Source organism: Molothrus aeneus, unplaced genomic scaffold (assembly GCF_037042795.1).
Source record: "Molothrus aeneus isolate 106 unplaced genomic scaffold, BPBGC_Maene_1.0 scaffold_19a, whole genome shotgun sequence".
Taxonomy (NCBI): domain Eukaryota; kingdom Metazoa; phylum Chordata; class Aves; order Passeriformes; family Icteridae; genus Molothrus; species Molothrus aeneus.
In genome coordinates, this window is record NW_027098863.1 from 781,760 (window position 1) to 809,186 (window position 27,427).

The window sequence follows — 27,427 nt, forward strand, 5'->3', positions numbered from 1 at the left end:
GTAAAGAGCCCTGTGGTCAGAGGCAGTCACAGCCATTCCATGGTGACATCCCAGGGCACCTTGGGCTGCAAAGGCACCGATATGTCACAGGCACTCACAGGGGCTCCACGGTGACATCCCAGGAGTCCCCAGGCTGCCAAAGAGCTGGGATGTCCCAGACACTCACAGGGGTTCCTGTCATGGCCACAGTGGGAGCTTCAGGCAGCGTTTATTAGAGAAGCTCCTGTTGGGTCACAAGGTGCAGAAACGATTCCCAATAGTCCCCACAGATCCCCAAATGTCACCATTGAATCAGAGATGACACAGACTCAGATCAGAAGGCTAAGGGCTAAAAGCCACCCATTTTTTCAATCCTCTTCCTTTTGACCTTGGTTTTCTACAGGTGGATCTCATTGGTCATTTAATCAACACATTTCACATGATTGGCTGATTAAGACAACCCCCTTCAGTAAACAACTTTATGGAAAAAACAACCTATTACAGACACCACCTGTCGATAATTTACAATTCTTTCTCTCCAGCTTCCTAATGGTTCCCAATCTAATTAATGGGAAAACTCTTGCTTTCTCTGTCTCTGACCAGACTCTCATATCCACAGAAAAATACCCCCAAGGACCTCCAGGCTTTGTAATCTCCTTCTGTGAGAGGAGCCTTGGAGCAGCTGGCTCCAATCTCAGCCTCAGACTTTTACAGAGTTCATGGGTAAAGAATTATCAAGGTGAAATTTAACCTTTAGCATTTGTCCCACAGGATTAAGGATGACAAAGCATATATATTTATAAAAAAATTATATTATCTATTATGGTAACGATTAGACAAAATTATCTTATCTTCATCAGAAATATTGAGTCCAAGGTATAAGAGCTGTACCATATTATATTATACTAATTTATAGAAAGCACTCAGAAGGGATTTCAAAGCAATTTTATTAAAGGAAAAGAAGCTGTTTTTAAGGAGAGATTGATGTCACTCCCACAGACCAATGACCATGGGCAAATCCCTTTGGCTCAGCCTGGAGCAGTGACCTTGAGGAGTGTCCCCACTACAGGAAGGAATCTCCACACCCCCCAAGAAGGGAAATGCCAGAGGATGCTGCCATTAAAATTTGGGATGGGGCTTTTCCAGTCTGAGGTGCTGCCCTGTCAGTCAGATGTGCGCAGGCTGGGCCAGCTCAGCAGCTCTGCAGAAGCTCTCAGTGGTGTCACTTGGTTGTTCCTTTCTCCAGGGATTTTCCAGCACTGTCACATCTTCATCTCCCTCTGAGGATGTTGAACTTTGGGATGGAGGAGTCAGGCTGGTTTCTGCATTATTCACCCCAAAAGCAGTGTGACCCCCCCTCCCCCTTCATTTCCCACTGGGGCCTTTGCAAACACGGTGTTGCTGGAGTTGTTGGAGCCCATTGCAGGCAGAGCCTCCGGCGCCAGCAGGAACTGCCTTTCCTGTGCCATCAGCAGGGCAGGTCCCACTGCAGGAAAAGCCCCAGGCCAGCCCCAGCACAGGGAAGGCCTCGGGCACAAGGCTGCCATGGTGATGGCTGTGAGGTCACTGCCCCTGCAGCAGCCTAGCTGCCCTCAGCAGACATTCTGGCCAGAAGTGTTGTGAGGGCACCCAGCACATCAGAGAACCCAAACTACAGGAATTCTATCACCGGGGATGAGAGGGTTTCACTGGGTCAGGTTGCACAAAGCTCCTGCTCTTGGACAATTCCTGTGATGGGGCATCCACTTCTCTGGAAATACAGTTGCAGTTTTGTGCCACTCTCATCCTTGAAAAATATTTTCTCTTCTAAAAAATGTTAATTTGCCCTCATTCAGTTTAAAGGTATTGACCCTTGTTTTGTCACTGCAAGATTTGGAAGAAAATAACTTTGATCACTATTTTTCCATTTTCACAGATCTTGGAGAGGACCCAGAAATCTCGCAATATGAGGTTTGGAGGCCTCATCACAAAACCAAAAGGGAGAGTCTGCAGGCTCTGGGGTCAGTGGTGTGGAGTCTGAGGACAGAACAGGAATAGCCTGGGAGGGATGGAAGGGTGGTTTCAGAGGGGCTGGAGCTTTTCTTCCTAGTGGGAATGAGCCTGACGAAGACATAATAGCACCAAGGGCAGCTGGGGAGGCCCAGAGTAGACACCAGGAGAAAGGAATTTCCCTGCCAGGGCAGGGCTGTGGTGCAGCACGTCCCCCAGCAGGAGCCTGGAGCAGCCCAAGGCTTTGTGTGGGCAGGCAGGGGCAGGCAGGAGGCAGAGCTGTCAGCAAAGGAAGGGGCCAGCCAGGTGGGGCAGCTGGGGGATGCCGACAGCCTGCAGGGACAGAGGCGCAGGTTTGCTCAGCACCAGAGAAACCTTTGCCTTGCTTGTCCCCACCTGTCATCACTGCCACCAGTGTTCTGCTCTACCTGGAACCTGGGGACACTTTCTCAGTTGTGTCTCTCAGAAAGATCTCTTTAAAGTATGAGAAACTTCCCTGTTTCAATATCACTTTGAGTCCTTAAGAAGTTCTTTGAGCACATTCTGAGGGACTGAGTCTGATGCAAAGATCACCAAAGCCCCAGAGGGTCATTAAAGTCCCTGTGCTGTGTCTGTGCTGCTGAGCTGGGCCAGGCTCCTGGCACAGAGGCAGCTCCTGGCAAGGGCAGCAGAGTTGCAGAGAGACAGCTCTGGCCAGGAGCAGCTCCTGTGCACAGCCCACCAGGGCTGGGGCACTGCCAGGGCCCATCAGGGACACCAGCAGGGCACAGACAGAGCTCCCAGGGGCTCAGCACTGGCAGGGGCTGTGGCATGTCCCAGAGGGGGCTGTACCACAGCAGCACCTCTGTGGCTGTGTCACAGAGGCACAGAGCAGCTGTGATGTCAGCAAGGGGCTGTGTGACAGCACAGAGTGGGCTGTGTGAGGTCACAGATTGGGCTATGACATCACAGAGTTTGTCGTGTGAGGTCACGGAGCAGCTACAGCATCATAGAGGGCACTGTGTGAGATCACAGGGGCAGTGTGACATCACAGGGGCTGTGTGAGGTCACTGGGGAGGTCACTCTGCCCCGGCCCCCCTCACAGTTCCCCCCAGAGCAGTCCAACCCTGCTCGTGCACAGCGGGGTCCCCTGTCCCCCCGGGTCCCCCCGCCTCCGGTGCCACAGCCTCCCCCAGAGGATGTTCCACGAGATCGACCCCAGAGCCTGACACGGGGACGGGGGGCCGGGGCCCTGGGGGTGGCACAGGGGGACAGGGACCCCCCGGCAGCATCCCCGTGTCCCCCAAGGCCAGAGCCTGGACCAGGGCTCCTTCGCCCTGGTACCAACGAGGCCTTGAGAGTGCTGGAAAAATCCCCAGCAAGGGAGCAGCCAAAACCAGATTGAATATTAAGGGACAGCAGCACAAAGTTCCTTGGCAAGAGTCACTCTGCTCCTGACTGGACACTTCAGGCACACCAAGGAAACAAAGCAACAACAAAACCAAACCAAATCCAGGCAATCAAACCAGGAATGAACCGAGAAATGTCTCTGTGTGTGTGTGACACAAGGACAGTGTGGGCAAGATTAAAAGGAATACAGCCCAAAGGTTTAACAAAGCTCAAGCTTAACAGGACTTAACCATAACTCATAGCTTAAAGGTCACAATTTAGGCAAAAAGAGCAGCTAACAGTATTTAATCTAACGTAGAACCTATGACTTTGCAATTTAACAGATGAATAACACTTAACAATATTTAATTAACTAATAATTAAACTTAACAATTTAGTAAAAGAACAACTCTTAGCAGCATTTAACTTGGTTTAGACCTTGTGACTTAACCTTACTGATATTTGGATAGCTGAGTCAGTCAAGGCACTCAAACCCCTCAGAGAGCAGCATTTCTGCCACATTTTCCCAGCACAGGCACTCCTGTGTGCACACAGACACAAAGAGTCAGTGCGAGGCACCTGAGAGAAATTCCCCTGAGGGCAGGAAATGCTCCTTGTGGATCCTTTGGCATCTCCCCAGTGGGTGAACGGTTGAGCCTGGAGGAGTGGGGGGATCGGCCCAGGCTCTGTCGTTGTTGGGGATCCCCGAGTGCAGCAAACGGGAGAGTTCCCGGCTGGGAGAGGCCCCACTCAGAGGGAGTCGCTGGCCCAGGAGAGCTCCAAGGGCTCCTTTTGGAGCGCTGTTTGTAGGGCCCCAAGAGAGGGGCTTCAGTCCCAGCAATGGTTCATCCTGGCCACACTTGGCACCAACAGCTTTCTTTGGCAGTGTGAGAACAGGGATGTTGTGCCACTGAGGGAACAAAACCAGTTCCCAGGGCTGCTCCTACAGAAAGCAGGAGCTGGTTGGGCAGCAGCAGTGCCTGGAGCAGACAGTGTTTGTGATGAGCTGCAGAGGAGCTGAGTCCAGGGGCTGCTGGCCAAGGCCGAGCCCCAAGGAGCATTTCTCATCTGGCAAAGCGGCCTGAGAAGGGGAGGGGGGAATGCAGCAGCACAGGGCCTCATGGAACCAAGGGCACCATAGTGACACTGGGGGGATCCATAGGACCAAAGGGACCATTGTGACAATGTGGGGCCTGTGGAACCACAGAGACCATTGTGACACTGCAGGGCCAATGGAACCAGGAGAACACAGCACAGGTGTGGCTTGTTTGACATCCCGGGGGCCACCTGACTGGTCCAGCTGACCGTGGCATGAGGAGGGTCTCTTCTCATCTGCTACTGAAAAACTGGAGATCTGTGCCTTCCTTCCAATGGAAAAGAACTGTCCTTCTCCTCCCGGTGCCCATGGACAGAATTGGGAGTTCCACCTCCAACATTCCCTGTTGTGACAGACTGGAGGAGATTGTTGGCTGGAAACATTTCATGCATGGGGGAGGAAGGTGCAGGTCCAGCCTTGTCCTGTCCTGGAAGCCCAGCCCTGCCCTGCCCTGCCCTGGAACCCCAATCCCCCCAGAGCCTCTATCCCAGCCCAGCAGTGGCTGCCAGTCCCTGGCACAGCACAGGCAATGCTCCACAGCCACCTCTGCAGCCCCCAGCCCAGCTCCTGAGGGACCAAATGAGCCCACGCCCCACCTGGGGGAAGGGCCCAGGGAGACCAAGGGGTATTGAAGGCTGACCACAAGGCAAGTACACATCTTGACCCTGCATCCTCGTGGAATTTCCATCTGAACTGTGCTGCAATCCAGAGCTTGGTAGCTGTGTGTGTGCTTCTCATTATCTTTTTTGTCTTTCACTCTCTCTGTGACTTCTTGTATTTGTGTCCTCTTGCAAATTTTGAGTAACTTAAAATTGTACAGGCTTAGAGTTTATGAAATTGAATGGGCCAAATTAATACTTTGAGAAGTGTTTTCTGCTGATTGAATGTGGCATTAAACCATTTGCCAAGTTTCTTTTATTTTCTGAAGTTGCCAGTAAAGACTGTTTTGTTGTTTTGAGCTCTTGAGGATTTCCTGTCAGTATTTCTCCAGTGCGTGCAACTCAGAGGACACAAACAATTGTAATTCCTTTTAAATGTCTCCTTGAGAGAGTTGTTTGGGAGATGGGGGTCAGGGCTTGTCTGTGCTGCTTGGCCCAGCCCAGGCAGGGCTTTCCCAGCCACATTCCACACTCCATTGCCCAGCTGGAGCCCCTGGTGCCTCTGAGTTGTGCTGCCCCAGCCCCAGGGACGCTCTCCTTGTCTGCCCATTCCCCCACGGTCTCTGGGCAGGGATGGCCTCACTGGGGGCTGCTGACATCCTCAGCAACTTGGAGGCTGCTGCTGAATTTCACTGCTCCAGAGGCTTGTTCAGCCTTCAGCTCTTCAGTGCAGGAATTCAGTGTCCCCGGGCTCATGAACATTCAGAACACCTTAACAAGCCAAGCCTCTGGGAATCATTTGATTTTAATTTTCAAATCATTTGTGGTTAAGTAGATCTCAGTAGTGTATTGAAACTGAATACATGATATTTAAAAAGACAGTGAGAAAATATTTTTTAGGTCCTGTTTATTTTTGTTTTCCTGTTAATTCACTGATATGTGCAACCTCCAATTGACACTGAATCCAAGTACCTCTTCATACAGTTTGAATGGATATGAAAATCAAGACCCTTCCTGGCTGACAATCAATCAGACTCTGTCCCTGCCCCCACTCCACCATTTCCCCCATCCAAGCCCTGGCACTCAGAGCAGCCTTGTGCAAATCTGAGCTCCCTCCAGCCCAGCACCTGCAGCTTTCAGCTCCTTGGCTCCAACTCCCACCTGCTTTCCTTGGAGAAGGAGCTGCCCGAGACACAGAGGGATGTTCATTTCTTGTCACCCAACAAAGCCAAGGGGAGGCACAGATCCATCAAATGCCAAAGTCATTCCTCTGCTGGATATTAAATCCACTTTGCACAGCAGACAGTCTCAGAGCAGTGGAAAACACCTTCTGTGCCCAGCACAGATCCCAAGGTCCCCCCAAACCCTCCCTGCCCCGATTCTGCCCAGATTTGCTCTTTGCACACACGAGTCACAGGCTGAAGTCAGGAGCTCCCTCCATGCCCAGAGGGAGGAAAAGAGAGAAAGGGGATGAAGAGCTCTCCTGTGCAGAGCCAAGGTCCAAGTGCAGCCCCTGCAGTGGGAACCACAACTCATCAGGTTTGTGTCCTTTGGGCCCAGGGCCTGGTGACACTCAGAGGCACAGAAAGGTTTCTTGCCAACAAACACAAGCTCAACATTTGAAGAGTTTAATAACCATCACAGCTCTTCCCTCAGCTCTCTGTGATGTCCCAGCAACATCCGACATGTTCCCCATCATCAAGGGATTTCTGTTTTGGAACAGTTTTAGATAAGGACATAAGAAAAGGTAATTCTGTGATAGATATAAACACAATGAAGGTGTTCACTAAGGTGATATTTATTTGAAGTTCAGAAAGATTGGGAAACACCCTGAAGTTCAAAGCAGGAGTCCAGTCATTTGAAAGGCACTTGAATGACCAGAGAGCACCTGGAGGAAGAAATCTGGGATCAATGGGAAGGACAAAGATCCAGTGTGTCTAGTGAAGCGATATACACAGAGATGGTCATTTAAACAGGAGAGATGGTAACACCCGAAGGAAAAGGGAGATGATATAATACACAGATTATTGGAGACTCAAGCAGAGGGGAAGATCAGTATTTCTTCTCCTGCCATCAGTACACTTCCAGGAAATTGCTGTTCCTGGTGGGAAAATTTTGCCATGTCTTAAGAGTACTCAAATGACCCAGATAATGAAAATGTGCTTGCATATTATGAAATTTACAAGTATTAAAACCTGTGCCCCTTTCCAGGCAGACATCACTTATGTGCCCAAGAACAGGCAGTGCCACTTGTGCCCTGAGGTGCCCAGCTGGGATTGGATCTCTCCCAGAGCACCTGAGGGAGAGCAGAGCACCTTGCAAGCTGCAGGTCCCTGACAGCCCCACAGGGCCCTTGTCCCATCAACATCTGCTCTGCTCCAGTCTGAAACAGGGCCCAGCATGGTGCCAGGATCATCAGAGAGCTGAGGTGTGTGCTGGAATTCAATGGCCTCCCAACCCCGCAGCAGCCCTGCATTTCCCTCCTGCAGCCTTGGTCTCCAGCCCAGCCATGGAGGCTCTTTGGGCTCTGGAGTGTTGCTGCAGCCCCCAAGGGCAGCTGAGCTCTGCCTTTGGCACAGTCAGGCCTGGCCAGCGCAGGCCACGCTCAGCAATTGCTTGTGTGTGCCTGGCCTTGCTGTCAGCCCCGGCAGCGGCTGCGTGGCCCCTTTGTGGCCCTGTGCTGGCCCAGCCATGGTGGCCCAGCCCCTGTGCAGGCCCAGGCCAGGCCAGGAGCATTGCGGCTGGGAACGGCCCCTGTGCCGTGGTGCCCACAGCAGCCTTGGGGCTCTGTGCCCCATGGCCTCCCTGCTGGACAGCCTCTGCCAGCTCCTGCAGAGCCCATGGCACCTGTGGGGCTGCACAGACAGCCCTGCCCCGGGCTCTGCTGGCCTCTGGGCCAGCAGAGAGGCAGCCAGGGCTGGCCATGGCTGGGAACAGGCCCTGAGCCCCGCAGGAGGATGGAGCTGGGCCACAGCCAAACTCAGCCCAGGCCAAAGCTGGGCTCAGCAGCCAGGGCTGCCAAGGGCTGGGCACAGAGGCTGGCTCTGACAAATGTCCTGGGCCCCCTCCCTGCTCTGTCCATGCCACCAAGGGCACAGAGCAGCCTCCTCTCTGGGCCACTTGCCTGTTTGCAATGCCTTGCACAGGCGCTGGCCCTGCCCCACAAGGCCTGGCCTGAGTCCTGCCCCTGCACGCTCAGCCAGGCTGAGATGGACACTGATGGTTTCTGGGCCAGGCTCTCGGAGCCCAGCCCAGCTCCCTGCAAGCTCTGCCATCTGCCCTGAGCTCTGGGCAGCACCAAGGGCCTCTCTGAGCCCAGCCCAGCCCAGCCAGCTCTGGTGCAACAGCTCTGCTCAGGCCAGGCTGCTCTGGGCACTGGCCCCACGGCCTCGGCCCCTGCCAAGGGCACAGCAGCAGCTGCAGCTGCCACAGGACTCAGCCCCAGCCATGGGGGAAGGTGCTTGGCCAAGGCCAAAGGAGGCTCCCTGGCTGCCCTGCTCCCCTCGGGCTGAGGTGCTGAGAGCTCTGCAGCCCCTGCTGCCATCCCATCTGCCCAGGGCAGCACAAGAGCCCTGGCCTTGGGGCCCTCAAGACCTGCTCCTGCTCCAGGCCCAGGGCCCATGCCAGAGCTGGGGCAGCCACAAAGCTGTGCCCATTTCTGTTCATTGCTGCTCTCATGGGCATGGATCCTCAGCACTTTTGGAGGTTGCTAATGAATTTTATTACTCCAGAGGCTTCTTTCTTGAGCTCTTCAGTTCAGGAATTCAGTGAAAAAGGCTCATAAACATTTGTTTAAAACACCTGAACAAGAACAGCCCAGAAGAATAATCAAGACCCTTCATGGCTGACAATCAATAACACTTTGTTCCCCCCTCTCCCCACCATTTCCCCTATCCAGCCCCTGGCACTCCTATGGATCAGGAATGGTGTGGCCAGCAGGGACAGGGTAGTGGTTCTTGCCCTGTGCTCAGCACTGGTTGGGCAGCTCCTCGAGTGCTGTGTCCAGTTCGGGGCCCCCAATTTAGGAAGGACATGGAGGGGCTGGAGCGTGTCCAGAGAAGGGCAACAAGGCTGGGGAGGGGTCTGGAGCACAAGTCCTGTGAGGAGTGTCTGAGGGAGCTGGGGTTGTTTATCCTGGAGAAGAGGAGAATCAGGGGAGACTTCATCACTCTCTACAACTCCCTGACAGGAGGGTGCAGCCAGGTGGGGGTCGGGCTCTTTTCCCAGGGAACAGCGACAGGACAAGAGGACACAGCCTTCAGCTGCACCAGGGGCATTTAGGCTGGACATTAGGAAATATTCTCCACACAAAGGGTGATTGGGCATTGGAATGGGCTGCCCAGGGAGGTGGGTGAGTCACCATCCCTGGAAGTGCTTTAAGGAAAGACTGGATGTGGCACTCAGTGCCATGGTTGGGGTGACAAGATGGTGTTGGGTCCCATGTTAGCCTTGATGCTCTCCAAAGTCTTTTCCAGCCTGGCTGATTCTCTGATGATTGTGACACTGCAGGGCCCTGGGGAAGCAAGGGGGACATTGTGACACTGCGGGGCCTGGTGGCACTAAGAGGACCATGGTGACACTGTGTATGACATGGCAGCACAGAGCCAAGGGGCCATTGTGACACTGTGGGGCTGAATGGAAGCAAGGAGTCCATGGTGACAGTCTGGGTCCTGGTGGAACCACCGAGGCCACTGTGACACTGCAGGGCCTTGTGGAACCAAGGGGCCATTGTGGCACTGTGGAACCAAGGAGACCCTTGGGAGAGCCTGGGGACAATGGAATCAAGGTGCCATTGTTCTATTGCAAGGACTCTGGGAATTGAGGGAACAATTGTGACACTGTGGTGCCCCATGGAACCAAGGGTCCCTGGTAACACTGCAGGATCTTGTATCACCAGGGCTCCATTGTGAAACAGCAGCCCCAAGGAATTCATGGTGGCACTCTGCGGCCTCATGGAACCAAGAAGCCACTGTGACCCTGCAGGGCCTTTTGGAACCATGCAGAGCATTGTGACAGAGCAGGACCTGGTGTCATGATGGGGCCATCGTGACACTGCGGGGCCCCATGGAACCAAGGGGCCAGGGCTGCTCCTCAGGGACTCCTGGAATGAAGGAAACATGTTTGACACACCGTGGTGGCCCTTGAGACCAAGAGGCCATTGTGACACTGTGGAACCAAGGAGAGCATTGCTGCACGGCCAGACCTCATGGAACTAAGGGTCCATTGTGACACTGCAGGGCCTTGGGGGACCACGGTGCCATTGTGACGCTGTGGGGCCCAAGGATCCAAGGGACTTTGTGACACCAAGGGGGCCCATGGAACCAAAGGCACATTGTGACACTGGCAGGCCTCATGAATCATGGACACCATTGGGACACTCTGGGGCCTCATGGAACCATGGTGACCCCAAGTTGGCTGGGAGTGTGGACCTGCTGGAGGGCAGGGGAGCACTGCACAGGGCCCTGGACAGGCTGGATCCAGGGCCCAAATCCAACAAGGTGAGGTTGAACAAGTCCCAGTGCTGGGTCCTGCACTTTGGCCACAACAACCCCTGCAGCACTACAGGCTGGGGACAGAGTGGCTGGAGAGAAGCCAGGCAGAAAGGGACCTGCAGGAACTGATGGACAGAAGGTTGGACATGAGCCAGCAGTGTGCCCAGGTGGCCAAGAAGGCCAATGGCTCCTGGGCTGGATCAGGAATGGTGTGGCCAGCAGGAGCAGGGCAGGGATTCTTCCCCTGTGCTCAGCACTGGTTGGGCAGCACCTCGAGTGCTGTGTCCAGATCTGGGCCCCCAATTTAAGAAGGACACGGAGGGGCTGGAGCGTATCATGAGAAGGGCAACAAGGCTGGGGAGGGGTCTGGAACACAAGTCCTGTGAGGAGTAGCTGAGGGAACTACTGGGGTTGTTTCTCCTGGAGAAGAGGAGGCTCAGGGGAGACAAGGCAGTGTCAGGGCACAGGTTGGACTTGATGATCTCCAAGGCCTTTTCCAGCCTTGCTGATTCTGGGATTCTCTGAAACCACCCTTGGAGCAGTTGCAGGATGAGCCCTGGGCCTCCTCTTCAGAAGCTCCAGCAGCCCAGGTCCCTCAGCTTCTCCTGGCAGCCCCAGAGCCCATCCTGTCAGTCCTGCAGAGCCTCTGCAGCTCCTCCTCATTGCCCAGAACAGGGAGCCCCAGAGCCAGACACAGCAGCCCAGATGTGCCCCCCTGGCCTGGGGTGCCTCTGGCAAGGGAGCAGCACCAGGCACTGCAGGAGCCTGCAGACAATTCCTGCAGCACTTGTAGGATGATCCTGCTGCCCAAGGGACCTTCCCATGGTGCCAAGTCAGGAACTGCAATGGGGAGTGGGGCCAGAGAGGAAAGGGCAAACCGGGATGGGCTGTTTGCAGGGGAGGGAACAGGGCTGGGCAAGAGGAAGCAATTTGTATAAGGGAAGAGTAAAAAGCCTAGGAAATGCTGAGGGCAGTTTGGGGGTGGCTGCCAGGCAGCCCTGGCTCTGAGCAACAGCGTCTGCAGTGGCACAGGAAACTCCCAGCTGATGGGAACAAACTTTCTGGCTGACTGCAGAGGCCAGGACAAAGCTGAGTGGTTTCCCTGGTGTCCCCCAGGCCTTGCTGGCCCCAGGGGCTGATGGCATTTGTGCTCCCTCAGGTTCATGTCCCCACAGCAACAGCATGGGGGTGCTCCCGCCTGCTGTGTGCAATGCAAACAGGGGCTGCTGAGCCAGTGCTGCCGTGTCTGTGCCTGCAAGGATGGGGCACCTGTGTGAGCTGGGGCAGAGGCCAGGGCTGCAGAGGGGGGATGTTGTTGGCAGCTGCATGAGGACACTCTGGGACGCTGCCCTGGGCTGTGCAGCGCACTGGGGATGGATCAGCCCCTGCTCTGCTGCTCCTTCCTGTCTGCCCCAGGGCCCTTGCAGAGCCCCAGCCATGCTGTTTGCCCCCAGCCTGCCCACGGCCAGCCTGGGGCTGCTCACGGGGGTTTCTGTGCTGAGCATTGGCCTGGCCGTGTTCTTGAGAGAGCCTGGGCAAGGAGCCTGGAGCCCCCAGGGCCTGGCCTGAGGCGTCAGCGCTGCCCCAGCAGTGCCCATGGCCTGTCCCTGCTGCAGCCCCGGCACTGCCACCCCCAGGGCTGTGCCCGGCCCCCAGAGCACTCAGGCCCTGCAGCAACACCAGGGCCACCAGGGCAGCGGGGCAGGGCCACGGCAGCAGCACTGGCAACACCAAATGCTGCTGCTGCTGCTGGGCACAGCTGCTGGGCCAGCGCTGATCTGCCCCAGCTCTGCACACAGACATTGCTGCTGCAGCTTCAGAGAAGGGAACAAAAGGGCATCTCTCCAGAAAACTCTGCTGGGAGATCCTTTACTTCTTTTAAAGCCACCTAGAGTACAGCCCCTCATTGACACAGTCTGTGGTCACAGGGAAGGTGGAGAGAAACAAATGAGAAATGGCAAAACCAATCATATTTCTTTGTTGACAATATGAAAAAAAGTAAAACAAAGAAAAGCAACCCCCAAAATAAAAACTTCAAGAAGTATCAAATATGACTTTTATTACAAGAGATTTGCAGTAATTGGCCACAAGCTTAATGCTTCTGAAGCCATCCAGTCATCAGTCTCCTCACTGCAGCCTTGAGCTCCTGGTTCCTCAGGCTGTAGATGAGGGAGTTCAGGGCTGGAGGCACCACCGAGTACAGAACTGACAGGGCCAGATCCAGGGATGGCGAGGACATGGAGGGGGGCTTCAAGTTGGAAAATGTGCCAGTGCTGAGGAACAGGGAGACCACAGCCAGGTGAGGGAGGCAGGTGGAAAAGGCTTTGTGCCGTCCCTTCTCAGAGGGGATCCTCAGCACAGCCCTAAAAATCTGCACATAGGAGAAAACAATGAACACAAAACAACCAAGTACCAAACAGACACTAACAGCAATGAGCCCCAGTTCCCTGAGGTGGGATTTGGAGCAGGAGAGCTTGAGGATCTGTGGGATTTCACAGAAGAACTGGCCCAGGGCATTGCCATGGCACAGGGGCAGGGAAAATGTATTGGCCGCGTGCAGCAGTGAATAGAGAAAGGCACTGGCCCAGGCAGCTGCTGCCATGTGGGCACAAGCTCTGCTGCCCAGGAGGGTCCCGTAGTGCAGGGGTCTGCAGATGGACACGTAGCGGTCGTAGCACATGATGGTCAGGAGGAAATACTCTGCTGTAGCGCAGAAAACAAAGAAAAAGAGCTGTGCAGCACATCCAGTGTAGGAGATGTTCCTGGTGTCCCAGAGGGAATTGTGCATGGCTTTGGGGACAGTGGTGCAGATGGAGCCCAGGTCGCTGAGGGCCAGGTTGAGCAGGAAGAAGAACATGGGCGTGTGCAGGTGGTGGCCGCAGGCTACGGCGCTGATGATGAGGCCGTTGCCCAGGAGGGCAGCCAGGGAGATGCCCAGCAAGAGGCAGAAGTGCAGGAGCTGCAGCTGCCGCGTGTCTGCCAATGCCAGCAGGAGGAAGTGCCTGATGGAGCTGCTGTTGGACATTTGGTGTGCATTGGCATGGGGATCTGTAAGAAAAGTAATCATAGAATAGTTGGGTTTGGAGAGGACTTGAAATATCCCAGCACAGCCTGGGGGCACTTTCCCCCCACTGCCTGCCCAGGGCGCTGCTGCCTGGAGCTGTCCCTGCCAGCAGCTGCTTCCCTGTGCCCAGGGCTGGGCCCTGCCAGTGCTGCCAGAGCCCAGCCCAGCCCTGGGGGCTCAGCTCTGCCCTGCAGAGCCCTCCCAGCTCAGGCACTGCCCAGGGGCAGCTCTGGCTCTGCAGGCTCTGATGGCAATGTCAGAGCAACACTGAGGAGGTTCTAAAAGTGACACTGATGCTGCCTCTAAGGGGTCCTGTGGTGATATCTGTTGCTGCATGGTTTGCTCAGATCAGAGAATATATTTTTATTTTTCTCAGCCTGAACTGAGAGATGAATATCAATGTGCAATTTCCAACCCAGAGCAGTAGATTAAAAAAGCAGGACTTGAACTTTTATGCAGCCCCTGCCTTGCTGTGCTCCCTGTATAATCTACTTGGAAATATTCTGCAGTTCAATGCCATGCTGGGAGCAGTCCTGAACAATGCAGCATCCTCCCCACACAAGGAGAACACTTCCAAGCCTCACCAGCTGTCTCCTGCCACCCAGATCTTGTCCCCCAGTGCTGGGAGCAGCTCCCTGGGCTGGCTGAGAGCTGTCCCTGGCAGGCAGCAGAGTCCCTGCCCCAGCACAGCACCCTGGGCTGCAGGACCCTGCTCTGCAGGACAGCCCTGGGCACCCCTGGCTGCTCTGCACAAGAGACAATCAGAGAATGTACTCACAGGCTCTGCAGGCATTGGCATGTTCCAGCTTCAGGAGATGGCTCCAGGAGCTGCAGCTGCATTGTCCTGCAGCCAGAGGTTCCTGTGCCAAGGGCTGGCAGTGATTGTGCCCCAGGCACTTCTCAGCCCCTTCCCAGCCCTGACTGATTGAAGCTCTCTGTGCCTCTGTGCTGTGCCCGGGCTGGCTGCAGGCAGTGCCCCAGCCCTGCTGGGCTGGCAGAAGAGCTGCTCATCAAGAGAAATGTGCTTTTGAAGCTCTTCTTGGGGACCAGGAACTGCCTCTGTGCCAGGAGCCCAGCCCAGCTCAGCAGCACAGACACAGCACCAGGACTTTAATGAGCCTCTGGGGCTTTGTGCTCAGGCCCTGAACATCAGTCCCTGAGAGGGAGATGAAGAAACCTCTGCAGAACTCCAAGGCAGAATCCAACTCCAAAGTTTCTTGGACTTTTAATGGGTCCCAGAGAGGGACACGACTGAGCAAGTGTCCCCAGGCCCCAGGCAGAGCAGAGAACTGCAGGCAGTGATGACCGGTGGGGACAAAGAGAAGCCAAGTCTTGGTGCCCTGGGCCACAGCAGGGTCCGTGAGGAGACACCTTGTCCTGAGGCCCTGGGGCCTCCTGGCACAGCCCCAGCCAGGCTGGGCACTGTCAGCCCCTTGTGCTGCCCTCAGCATCCCCCCCTAGCCCACATCCCAGTGGCCCCAAGGATCTGCTGCAAGGACTCCCTGGGGAGCCTTGCTCAGCAATGGCCCTGGGGGCTCCTTCATGCTCCCTGCAGGGACTGCAGGTTTTTCAAAGGACTTTGGGTTTGGCTTTTGCCTTTGAGTCTCTGAGAGGTTTGTGCAATCATGGCCTCCAATTATCTGCTGTAATTAGTCCCTGGAGAGGCTCTGTCAGTAACAACACTCAGTGGGGCTCATTAATGCTTCAGGGTACTTCAGTTATTTGAATGTACTTGGTGCTTCCCTTTTGATAGAGACTCTGTGAGAGGTTTGTGCAATCATGGCCCCAATTATCTGCTTTAATGAGTCCCTGGAGAGCTTTGTACTGACACTCAGTGGGGCTCAGTAATGCTTTGAGCTTCTCAATTTTTTTTAAGGTAGTTTGGAATTTTCTGTCCACACTGACACTCTGAGAGGTTTTTGGTCAATCCTGGCCGCCAATTCTCTCCTCCAAGGAGTCCATGAGGAGCCTGTGTTGGGGATGGACCTCATTGCGACCCATTCATGCTTTGAGACACTTTGGGATTTTCTTCTGACTTTGACTCCTGGAAAGGTTTGTGCAATCTCCTCTCAGGCCCTGAGGTTCCAGGGCTCAGCTCCAAATGCACCACAGGGCTCATTGGGATGCAGCAAGTCCTGACAAACCATGGCTCTGCCTTGATTTCCCTCTGCTCTCGCGCAGTTCAGCAGGATGATTTCCTTTTACAGTTATGGAGAAATATTTCAAAGAGCTTCTAAGAAATATGTAAACCTATTGTAAAGGGTGTCTTTTATTGCTGTTCTTATTGTACAAGATGTAATTGTTGCATTCTGTGATAATTTTAATCCAGGGTTTCTCCTAAGGAGGTCTGGCCAGGTCAGTGAAGTTTTACCTTGAGAGCTGACCCAACCTTGCCCCACATTCCCCAACCCCATGTGAGAAATGATTTTTACTTTCAAAAATTTAAATGCCTTATTAAGACCTTATCAAGACCTTATCAAACACAACAGAAGACTGAATAAAGAAAACAATACAGAATCAGAAGCAAAGGATTCAGTCACCATGTGCTCATCTACAAAATGGATGTTCTGTCTTTTATACCTCCAGCCCTTCCCAATGTCTTGTCAATCGACTCCTTCTTCACTGTCCACTGGTGGAGATCACTGTCTCACACCTTGATTGGAGGTCAGGTGCTGCCATAGGAACAAGCCAACCCTCCCAAATGCCCCAGCTACTGAGGCCATCCTGTGATAGCACTGCAAGGGGGAGGGGAAGGATAACTGTACATCTACAAAACTTCTCTTAACATATATTTAATATTCACCCCCTAATTGTGAGAGTCAACCATAGGATTACTCATCTATAACATGCCCCCCTTTTCTTTTTCTGTAAGTCATTTTGCATGAACAATTAAGTAAAAAAATTTTCCTGTCTCTTGAATGAGTCATACCAGCATCTGTTGATGTGGGCAAGGACAGTGGGAACAGGAAAAAAAATCTCAGGTTTTCCTTAGACACACTTATTTGGAATGGGCAAAAGGGCATCCCAGAGGTCCAGTATGGCTTTGACTCCCATCTACCGTGCCTATGTGGCTGCTGCCCATAGTTGGTGCATCTTAGGGGTGAGTACAGAGGCCAACTCGATCCTGCCCTCCAGTCTCTGTTGTATGAAAAGAAAACTGAGGAATTACAGAGGTCTGGAATGGCCTTTTGTCCCTACCTTACCATGCGTACCGAGTAACTACCCACAGCAGGGCTATGGAGCCTTCTTGGTAGCAAACAAAGGGGCCAACCCGGCCTTGCCCTCCTTCCTTTGTCTTATTTTCTTGAAGAAGCTGTCCCATTACTTTTTACAGTCCCTTGTGCACTTCTCCTCAGCAGATGCTGGTAATTCTCACCCATGAAAACAGGAAGACAGTTCTCGAGCTGGTTGGTGGAAGTTTGACTCTGCTTTTTGGGCGTCTTGCTGTTTTTCTGGTTGTCTCTCAGTCTCTGCTTGAGAGTCAATCTTGTTTCACCCAGCCTGGATGTTATAGTCCACTCTTTGGGTTCTTCTCCTGGGCCTTTGACTCTGTTGCCATGAGTCCATCCCCGCTCTGCAGCTCGCATGGCCGATTCGGTGGTGAGCAGTACCTGAAAGGGACCTTCCCACTGAGGAGTTAGAGGCTGATCTCTCCATGGCTTAATCATCACCCAATTCCCCAGGATTAATATTATGGATTCTGAAATCCAGGGTGGTAGTTTGAGGAACTGCCCCTTTATGTCTTAGGTCCCAGGGCCTCTAAGGTTTGTGCTATAGACATCACTTATTTCTTGGCATTGGCTTCCCCTTCCTCATAGGTGGCAGCCTTCTGGGGTGAGGTCAGGAAGGGAAACCTAAACATCATTTCATAGGGTGACACCCCCAGATCTGACCGGGGTTAGGTTCTCATTCTTAATAAGGCCAAAGGAGCACATTTTATCCATGACATTTGGGTTTCAATCATTAGCTTAACTAGAGCTCTTTTAAGAATTTGATTCATTCTCTCAACCCAACGGGAACTCTGTGGATGCCATGGAGTGTGTAATTCCCATTTTAGTCCCAGGGCCTGAACAACTTTCTGCAACATCTTTGATGTGAAATGAGTTCCCTAGTCTGAATCAATCCTGTTTGCCATCCCACATTGGGGAATGATTGATTCTAGAAGTGTTTTACTCACAACACTGGCATTGGCTTTCACAGTGGGTACCACCTCTACCCAATGAGTCACGTGATCTACTATCACTGGCAAAACTTCCACCATTGTACCTGGGGAAGCTTAGTAAAGTCGACTTGGATGTTTAGAAAAGGCTGTAAGGTTTATTCAACATTTGCCTCCCATCTGCTGATCTCCACTTCCCTTCATTATCTTTCTTGGCTCCTGTTTTAAGAAGTTCTTCCTCTTCTGTCCCACTGAATACGAGGACTTTTTGCATTTCTCTCATGGATGTTAATACTATTAGTTTTTCTGTCTCTGATTCAGTTGCATTTTTAGCCTCTAAATCAGCTAAATTGTTCCCTTGTGCCCCTTTTTGATGTCCTTCAACATATACCACCACTACTTCCTCTGGTAATTGTAAGGTTTCTATCTCTTCTAAAAGAAATTTTTTGTGAATCAGTCCCTTTCCCTTTGAATTTAAAGGCCCCCTCTCTTCCCAAATTTTTCCAAAGTTATGCACTGTTCCAAAAGCATATTTTCAGTCTGTATATTTTGTTCCCCTTTTCTGTGCTAACATTTCCAGAGCTTGTTTTAGGGCATACAACTCACACGCTTGGGCTGACCAGTTGGAAGGTAACTTTCCCTTTTCTATGGCCACCAACGCTTCATGCACTGTAGCGTACCCCGATACCCTGTGCCCCTTTATTACCTGTGAAGATCCATTGATGTACAATCGTTTTCCACCTTGGAGTGGTTGATCTGTTAGGTCCTCTCTTCCTTTAGTTTGATAGTTTATAACCTCTAGGCAATTATGTATTAGTTCCTCATCTGGTTCTCCATACAAAAACTGGGCAGGGTTGAGTTGGTTACTCACAATTAGCTCTAAACCATTATCTATTAAGATGGCTTTGTACTTTAGCACTCGTGAATCAGTGAGCCATTTCTCAGCCTTTTTGGCTTAGGATACTTCTAACTGAGTGTGGGGTATATATTTTCAATTTTCAATTTACAATTGACATTGTAAAGGTCAATGTCTTGGTTTGAAAAGGCAGCTGTCTGCCAAGGAAGTTAGGAGCCTCCCATGAAATGGAAAATGTAAACCCCCTCCCTCTGAATTATTATCATTTTGAAATTAAGAGGCTCTCAGGCAAAGATATTGGAATAGGAATAATAGTTCTTTACTAGGAAAATTAAAAATGCAAATTTAACAATACAAACAAACAAACAAACAAAAAAACCCCTACAGACAGAGTCAGAATACCTGTTGGTCGGGTGTTGGTAGCGGTCCAATTGAATGGTGGCTGCAGTGCCCCTGCAGTGACAGGTGTGGTTCTCTTGGAGCAGGGATCCTGTAGAAGGGTGTAGTTTTCCTCTGAAGGTCCAGTGGTGGTGTAGATGGGCCTGATCTTTCTCTGGGAATCCTGCGGGGAAGAAAGCTGCTCCTCTGGGAATCCAGTGGGGAAAAGGCTGTTCCTCTGGGAATCCAGTGGAAAGGCTGTACTGGTGTCCCAAAATCTCAGATTATATCCAGGTAGGAATGCTTGTCTCCTCCCTCTGGGTGGAGCATCTCACAATGTGATGATGTAATTTTTATCAGTCATGCAGTGACACTCAGTGGCCCATTGACAGATGTCTCCCCAGAGGGAGGATTGGTTGTGGGAAAGATAAATAAAACTGCCTAATTAACAGAAGATAACTGCCCCACCTCTTAAGATAGGAATTGAATACAACCCCAGCTACGTCTTTCAACTTTAGACATTTACAAAAGCTGCCATTTTAAGTTCTAACTGAGTTTGGCCTCCCTAGGTTTTTTTCTACATGCTCTAGCAGCCCCCTTAAATATTTCCTGAGAGACCTGACCCTCCTTCCAAAGATGATACATCCTCTTTTTATTCTTAAGTTCCTCCAAAACCTCCTTGCCCATCCCAGGCTGGATGTTTGCCTCATCAACTTGTCTTTTGGCACACAGGGACAGTCTGTTCCTGTGCCCTCAAGATCACTGTTTTGAGGCACACCCACCCTTCCTGAACTCCTTTGTTTTTAAAGAACTCTGAATAAGTCTCCTAAACAGGCCAAAGTCTGCCCTCTGGAAGTCCAATGTAAAAGCCTTATTGATGTTCCTCCTGACTCCACCAAATATTGAGAACTCTATGATTTCACGATCACTGTTCCCCAAGCAGCCTCCAACCACCACATCTCCCACCAGCCCATCTCTACTTGCAAACAACTGATCTAACACAGTCCCTTCCGTGGTGGGCTTACCCTTCACCTGCAACAAAAAGTTGTCTTCCACAAACTCTAAAAATTTTTTGAACTGCCTCTTTTCAGCTGTATTGATTTCCCAACAAATGCCTGGCAGGTTGAAATCACCAACAAGAACAAGAGCTGATGATCCAGAAACATTCTCTACCTGTTTATAGAATAAGTTGTCCATCACTTCTTCCTGGTTGGGTGGACAATAACAGACTCCCAGTAGGATGTCAGCCTTGTTGGCCTTCCCCCTAATTCTCACCCATAGGCATTCAACATTCATCATCATTAGTTTCAATACCTATGGTGTCCAAAGCCTCCCTAATATAAAGGGCCACCCCTCCACCTCTTCTCCCTTTCCTGTCTCTCCTGAAGAGCTTGTAGCCATCCAGTGCAGCGCTCCAGCCATGTGAGTCATTCCACCACGTTTCCCTGATGCCAATTACATCACAGCTTTGCTGCTGCACCATGGCCTCCAGCTCTTCTTGTTTGTTACCCATGCTGCGTGCACTGGTATACATGCACCTCAGCTGGGCTGCTGATTTCAGCCCTAACTCAGGCTTGCCACCCTTGGGCCTGCTTCCAGACCTGCCAGCTGCATCCCCTTCCCCCTTCAAACCTAATTTAAAGTCCTCTCAAGAAGTTCTGCCAGTTCATGAGCAAAAAATCTTCTGCCTTTAACAGAGAGATGGATCCCATCTGGTTCCAGTAGAGCAGGTGCTGTAAAAGTTGCCCCGTGATCAATGAATCCAAAATTCTGCTGATGACACCAACCATTGAGCCACTTGTTAATAATGTGAGCTCTCCTATTACTTTCACCATTTTTCTCAGCCACCAAAGGGCCTGAGGAAAAGACTACCTGTGTCCCTGTCCTATCAACCACTTGTCCCAGCGCCCTAAAGTCCCTTTTAATTGTCCTGACATTCCTCTTTTCAATCTCATCACTGCCAGCCTGGAACATCAGCAGTGGGTAATAATCAGAGGGCTGAATCACCCCAGGCAGTCTCTCAGTAATATCCCATATCCAGGCCCCAGGGAGGCAGCAGACCTCTGTGCTCTGTGGGGTGGGTCTGGTTGACATATGGGGCCCTCTGTTCCCCTCAGAAGGGAGTCACCCACCATGATTACCCTTCTTTCCTTTTGGATGTTAGAGGTGACAATCCCTCTCACAGATCAATCATAATTGGCAGGTTCACTGGGCAGATAATTTTCTTCTAAATCATTTGGCTGATGCTCCAGATCCAAGGGCTCATACCTATTCTGAAGTGGACCTGGCTAGGGGATGAGGATTGGGAGGAGTTTTTATTAATACTTATTGATAAAAGGAGTTTTTTGTTAATACTATAATTATTAAGGGCCCCTTTCCTCAAGCAGGGACCCAGTTCCAGTCCCCTTCATCTACCAAGCATTCTTCTATTGCCTGACAGTGGAAGGCAGAGGAGTCCTCTGACCCTTGGTGGGCCTCCCTCAAGGATGGAAGGGCAATCCACTGATCTATTTCCCTTTCACTTTTTCTGATACTCCTTATTCTTTCAACTTCCTCTCTAAGGTCAGCCACCAATGTGAGAAGATCATCCACCTATTCACACCTCAGGCAAGTTCCATCCTCAACCCCCCTGAAACCACAGAGAAGCTCAAGCACTCCACACAGGAATGAGTCTGTCCAGACACATCCTTTTTGGAGGGTTCCATTTGATTACACAGATTTGCACTAACTAGGGGTTTTGATCATGTGAAGACCATTACTAACAGAAACTCTGGAACCAAACAACAAAAACACCGACAGCAACACACAGCAAACCTTTTGAACAGGGGACTCCTGGAAACCTGCAACCCTGCCGGTGTGAACTGCTGCGCAAATACCATGCCACACCCTCAAAGCCGTGCCACGCCCCTGTTTGCCCACAAACTGCCCTGCCATGCCCCTGTATACCCTGTCAGAAAATAAACCAAATTATATCTATCAAACATGTAAACCACCTACAATGAACTCAGCACATGTAATGTTACATAATTTTACTATTTCTGACCCATAAATGAGAAATCCTATCAATTAATTGTACCCTTACCTCTAATCTGCAATATGCCACATAGTTATGACAAAGACACAAGAGTTTCTTACCCCTCAAGGAGATGGAAATTTTTTATTAAATGTAGGCACAGGGTAAAGAGACTCAAAGCTGGGCACAGGATATGAGGTGTGACCTCACCACTGCCCAGCACAGAGGGACAATCAGAGCCCTGGTCCTGCTGGCCACATTATGGCTGACACAGAATACCAGGATGCCCCTGGCATATACCTGACCATAATTCCACCCTTCCCCACCCACCCTATGAAATAATGAATGGACATTTTCCTTGGCCCTCCTTTGTTATTAATATTTTTTTAAAAAACGCACTTTCTATAGCCTTTCACAATAGCCATCAGATTGAGTTCAAATGGAGCTTTTGATGATCTTTCTATGAGAGGTCAGGCCTGAGGGCTGGGACCCAGGGTGGGCTGGGTGGGAAAAGCTCTTTGGCACTTTGGCTAAGGGCTTCCTTGGGGATGTTTAAGGGAGGAACACAAGGTGGAACAAGACAGAGCTGCAGAACACTGAGAGAGGAACAAGAGCTGGCAAAGTTGTGGGGCAAAGGCATTAAAAAGGCCTTTGTGCCCAGGGGCATCAGCATGGAAACCTCCAGGCCTCTGGGAGAAAGGGCAGCCATGCCCACCAGGCCTTTGTGACCTGCGGTGACATCGGGCCCAGAGGCCATTGTGACCCGGGTGCATGTCATGGGCCTTGGGGCTGCCAATCCCTGCAGTGGCCACTCCCAGGAGAGCAGCTCTCTGAGGAGGCAGCAGCTTCTCTGGAGGCAGCAGCTCCCCTGGGCGGTTGTGGCCAGTGTTCACCACAATGTGGAAGAAGGAGGAAGTGAATGCCCACGGCCAGCCCCATGAGGGGCAGCCACTGCTGTACCGGTGGCAACAGATGAGGGACAGGGATGGAGGGACAGCCTGCAGTGGGACCTGGGGGAAGCCCTGGGGCAGAGAGAGCCAGGCCTGGCACCAGGCCATGCTCTGCGGAGGGGACAGCACTGGGATGGCCCAGGCACAGCAATGCCCAGAGGCAGCGAGCCCAGCTGGGAACCCGGCCCGGCCTGGCTGCTGTGGCCAGCACCTGCCTTGGGGCCAGGCCCGGGCCTGATGGGGAACACCGTGCCCACACAGCCAGCTCCATCCTGTGCCTCCTCCTGCTTCCCACAGGTGACCCACAGGCAGCCACAGGCGGCACCTCAGGCCACCTGGATGACCATCACGCCCATTCCTGGGCCCACTCTGTTACCCAAACCCATCCGGTCCCAGAGCCCCACCTGGTCCTGCACACACAGGGGCAGCCAGGAAGGTGGGCGCTCAGTGCCCCACAGCCATGTCACAGGGCCACAGAGATTCTCCGTGTCAGACTTGCCACCTCTCCACGGCCCTAAGGTGACACTGGCACCTCCAGGCCAGCTCAGTGGTCAAATGTCCAGGGTGTCCACTGACAGTGCCAAGCTGCCCCCTCTGCCAGCAGCACCTGCAGCAGCAGCCTCTGGATCCTCTCCCAGAGGCACAGCCTGTGCTGTGGGCCCCATGGCCCGGGGCCAGCCAGAGCGTGTGCCACCTTCTCCATGGGGCACTCTGGCTGCAGGCAGAGCCCAGGGAACGCCTTCCCTGGGGAGCAGAACGGAAGGGCTCTGGCAGGGGTCAGGGGCAAGGCAGGGCCACCGCCTGCCCCCCGTGACACCTGCACGTGGCGCGCCGCTCCGCACTGGGGCCCGGCCGGCCTGGAAGCACCTGGGGCGCTCTGCGAAAGAGGGGGGCATTGAGGTGCAGGAAGGGCATGGTGGCCGCACCTACAAAGACCTTTTTGGAGGCCTCAGCCCACACCTGTCAGAAGACAAGTCTGTCATGTCCACCTGCAGTCACAAACAGTCAAGTGCCCACCAAGAGGTGGATGCAGAGCCCCAGGAGCTGCCCAGTGCTTCCAGCTCAACCAAAGGCTCCACAGAAGAGGCAGCAAAGTGCTCTGAGCTCCCTTCCCCTGCCCAGTTGGCAGAGCAGAGCTCTGTCTCTGGAAACTCGCAGCCCTGGGACACTCCTGTCAAGGGGCTGGAGGAAAAACAAGAGGAAAAGCTCCCAGAAGCACAGGCTGCAGGACAGTGGGACAGCGACCTGCAGAGTTTGTGGCTTGCCCTGCTCTTGAAGGAGAATGAGGTAGAGGCAGAAGCTTCTGCCGTGGCTGGAGATCCCTGTGACAAGGGCCACAGCAAGCTCTTCCTCACATCAGAGCCTGAGGAAAGCTCAGGCTTCTCAGGTTCTCCGTTCTCTGAAGACCCCTGTGAGCAAAGGGCAACTGGTCGGCCAGCCAAGCATGCTGCACTTCACAAGCAGCTGTGCATGGGGCCTGAGGATTTGCTACAACTTAGGAGAGAAAAGAGAGAGGAGCTGGAGAAGCTGGAGGAAGAGAAAAGGCATACAGAGTTCTTTGGAGACACCTCCTCTTCCATAAGCAATGAAGAAAGCTCCATGATGTCCAGCTATGACCTCAGGGATCCATCAGGTGCCACCCTGGAACCAGCTGTAGATCCCTTGGTGCCACTCAGCTCTTGCTGTGTGACCAGAGATGTCACAGCAGAGACACAAAACTGCTCACTGCTTGTGTCTCCTGAGCTGTTTGCAGACTTGTGCTCTGACTCTGAGGACTCACCGTGCCTGGAAACTCTGCTGAAAGAGCTTCTGGAGAAGGAAGAGCAAGAAGCAGCAAGAGAGAGGGACAGAGAGGTAGAGAGCCCATTGTCACTCCCATTGCGAGACCGAGAGTTAGAGCCAGTGCCTACGTCGCCAGACAGTGACCTCAGCGACCAGGGGCACAGCGAGCCTCTCCACAGGGCTTTGCTCAAAGACCCAAATGTGTCTGTGGGTTGTGCCCTGCCTGCTGACCCTGCGGAGGAGGCAGAAGAAGCAGGCATGGAGGCTGGCCGTGCCCAGGCCGCCCCTGCCCAGGCAAAGCCCTGCGGGCAGGAGCCGCCGGCAGGAGCTTGCCCGGAGCCTGCCCAGCCCCTGGCATGCAGCGTTCCTGCCCGCCCCGCTGGCAGCGCAGCCGTCCCGCAGCCCCCGGTCCCGTGGCCACGGCGCTCCATGGCCAGGACGGCCCGGCGGGTGCTGTGCCGCCTTTTCTCCTTCAGCTGCCTCAGGGGGCAGCCAGAGCAGTGAGCCCGGGGCCTGCACCAGGACGATGCCCAGAGACGCCGGCTCCCCCTGAGCACGCCCAGCTCCCGGGGGCAGCGGCCGGTCCCAGAGCCGCTGGCAGCAGGGACAGACCAACCCTGGGCACACGCCCATGGATGGGTGGGTGGTGGCCAAGGCAAACACTTGCCAAAGGTAGGTCCTGCTGCTGGCCCCAGCCCCTCAGCCCCAAGCCAACAGCAAGGCAGCCTGGTCAGGCAGAGCCGGCTGAGGAAGGATGACAGCGCTGCCTCGTGCACTCTACAGAAGCTGACTTTGGGCCTGCGCTGCATTGTGGGGGTGCATCCCCACCCTGCCCCCAGGGAGGGGGGTTTGGGAGCTGAGAAATGCTCCTTGGGCCTCAGCATTGCAGGTAAATGAAAGCAAACCCATTCTCCTTTCACAGGGCAACTAGGAAAGTGCCTCCCTGGGTGCCCTTAAATAGAGTGGAGAAAGGTGTAAACCCTGGATGGATGGCCTGGGGTCCTCACATCCACAAGAACCACCGGGACCCCAGTGCAGAGAAGCAAAGGGTGAGGAGGGACTGATGGGCACTGCTGGAGACAAGAGTCTTGTACTGTCCACTGTTTGATCTCTTCCCCAATCCACCCCACCCTCACTTTTCCCTCTCTTTCCTTCTCACTCTCCTGTTTCCAATCTGCTTCAATTTCTCTACCCCACATTTATTGTTAAATAAAATCCCTGGTTTTGACTTTGGTAGATGATCTCCTTGGCACCTTAATTCAATCAGAGCCATCTCTCCATAATCGAATCTTCAATGCTGGTGAAGAGTGGAAGAGTCTGGACTTTAGGCTGAACTTGGAGCCCAGCCTGACCCAGTGTGTGGATTTATATTTTGTGCTGCATGTCATGACAGATTTTAGTTCCTTAGGGAAATGCCCCTACCTAAAAAATTCCCTCTTGGAGCCTTGCTCAAAGCCATTTGGAAGACAGCTGGAGATAGAATTGTCTTTAGAGATCATGTGGCAACCCCCAAATGTGAGAGGATCTGCTCTTCCTGTGCTCCACACTCATTAGGCAGTTTCTCCTGGAGGTGCAGAGCTGCATTTTTGGTGTCCGTGACTCCTGCCAATTCTCCTCCAGAAGATGGCAGGAGGCTGGATTTGCTCTGCAATGTCTTTTGGCACTGACAGCAAGCTGGGCATGTTATTTACAGAGGTTTATTGTGGCAGTGCAGGGAGGGCTGAGGGACATTTGCCTGTGAATAGCAGCAAAATTTAAGACTCTGCTGTGTTTTATTTATGGCGTGTTTCCAGATGCTGGGCACAGAAATAATTTGCTTAATAAATAATACAAATAAACAGACATCCAACGCCTCGTGCTTGCAGCCCATACAGCCACACACAGAGCCACAGCCTGCCAGGGAGCTGGAGGCTTTGCAGCAGTTCTGCTTTCATGGAATCCTTCAGGTTGGAAAAGACCTTCAAGATCATCAGGTCCAATTTTTGACTGAATCCCACCACATCCACCAAACCAAGTGCAGTGCCTACTCATTTTTGAGCACTTGAGGGATGATTATCTCCACTATTTCCCTGGGCAGTCCATTCTAATGCTTAACCATCCTTTCAGTGAAGAAATCTTTCATAATATCCAACCTGGACCTGCTGTGTCACAGCTTGAGGCCCTTTCTCCATGTGCTTTTCTTTCCTGGGAGAAGAAACCAACCCTGACCTCACTCAGCCTCCTTTCAGTGGCTGTAGAGAGCAATAAGGTCTCCCCTGAGCCTCATTTTCTCCTTTTTGAGGTCTTCCTCAATCCATTACTGTAATGAGTGACCAAGGCCTGGACAATTCCTTTTCCAGCTGTTTTCCTCTCTTTCCAGAGCCCCATCAAGTATCCCAGGGCACAGTGAACAGCTCGTGACCCCCAGTGCTGGATGATGTGATTTCAGTATATTTAGGCATCAGAATTAACCTTGGGGAAATTATTCTGAGCACTAAAATCTGAGAATTTTAGTTTACATTGTCAAGCATTGGAACAGGCTTCCCAGAGTAGTGGTGGAGTCACCATCCCTGGAAGTGTTCAAAGGGGGTGTGGATGAGGACAGGGTTTAATGGTGTTGACAGTTCGACTGGATGAACTTGGAGCACTTTTCCAACCTTTGCAATTCTGCAATTCCATGATTTGGGTGATCTCCCAGGTCCCTCTGCCCCGGCTGCAGAAGT

The 27,427-nt window shown here is 52.7% G+C and overlaps 1 protein-coding gene across 1 annotated transcript; it reads right to left on the reverse strand.

Moving 5' to 3' along the window:
- Positions 1-12,615: 12,615 nt before the first annotated feature.
- Positions 12,616-13,548, reverse strand: LOC136569708 (olfactory receptor 14J1-like). Its single transcript, XM_066570069.1, has one exon. It carries the CDS (start codon positions 13,546-13,548, stop codon positions 12,616-12,618), a length of 933 nt encoding a protein of 310 aa, XP_066426166.1.
- Positions 13,549-27,427: the final 13,879 nt, after the last annotated feature.

Bases quoted from the DNA above. Each gene is read 5' to 3' on its own strand.
- LOC136569708 (XM_066570069.1), bottom strand. From the start codon at position 13,548: ATGTCCAACAGCAGCTCCATCAGGCACTTCCTCCTGCTGGCATTGGCA.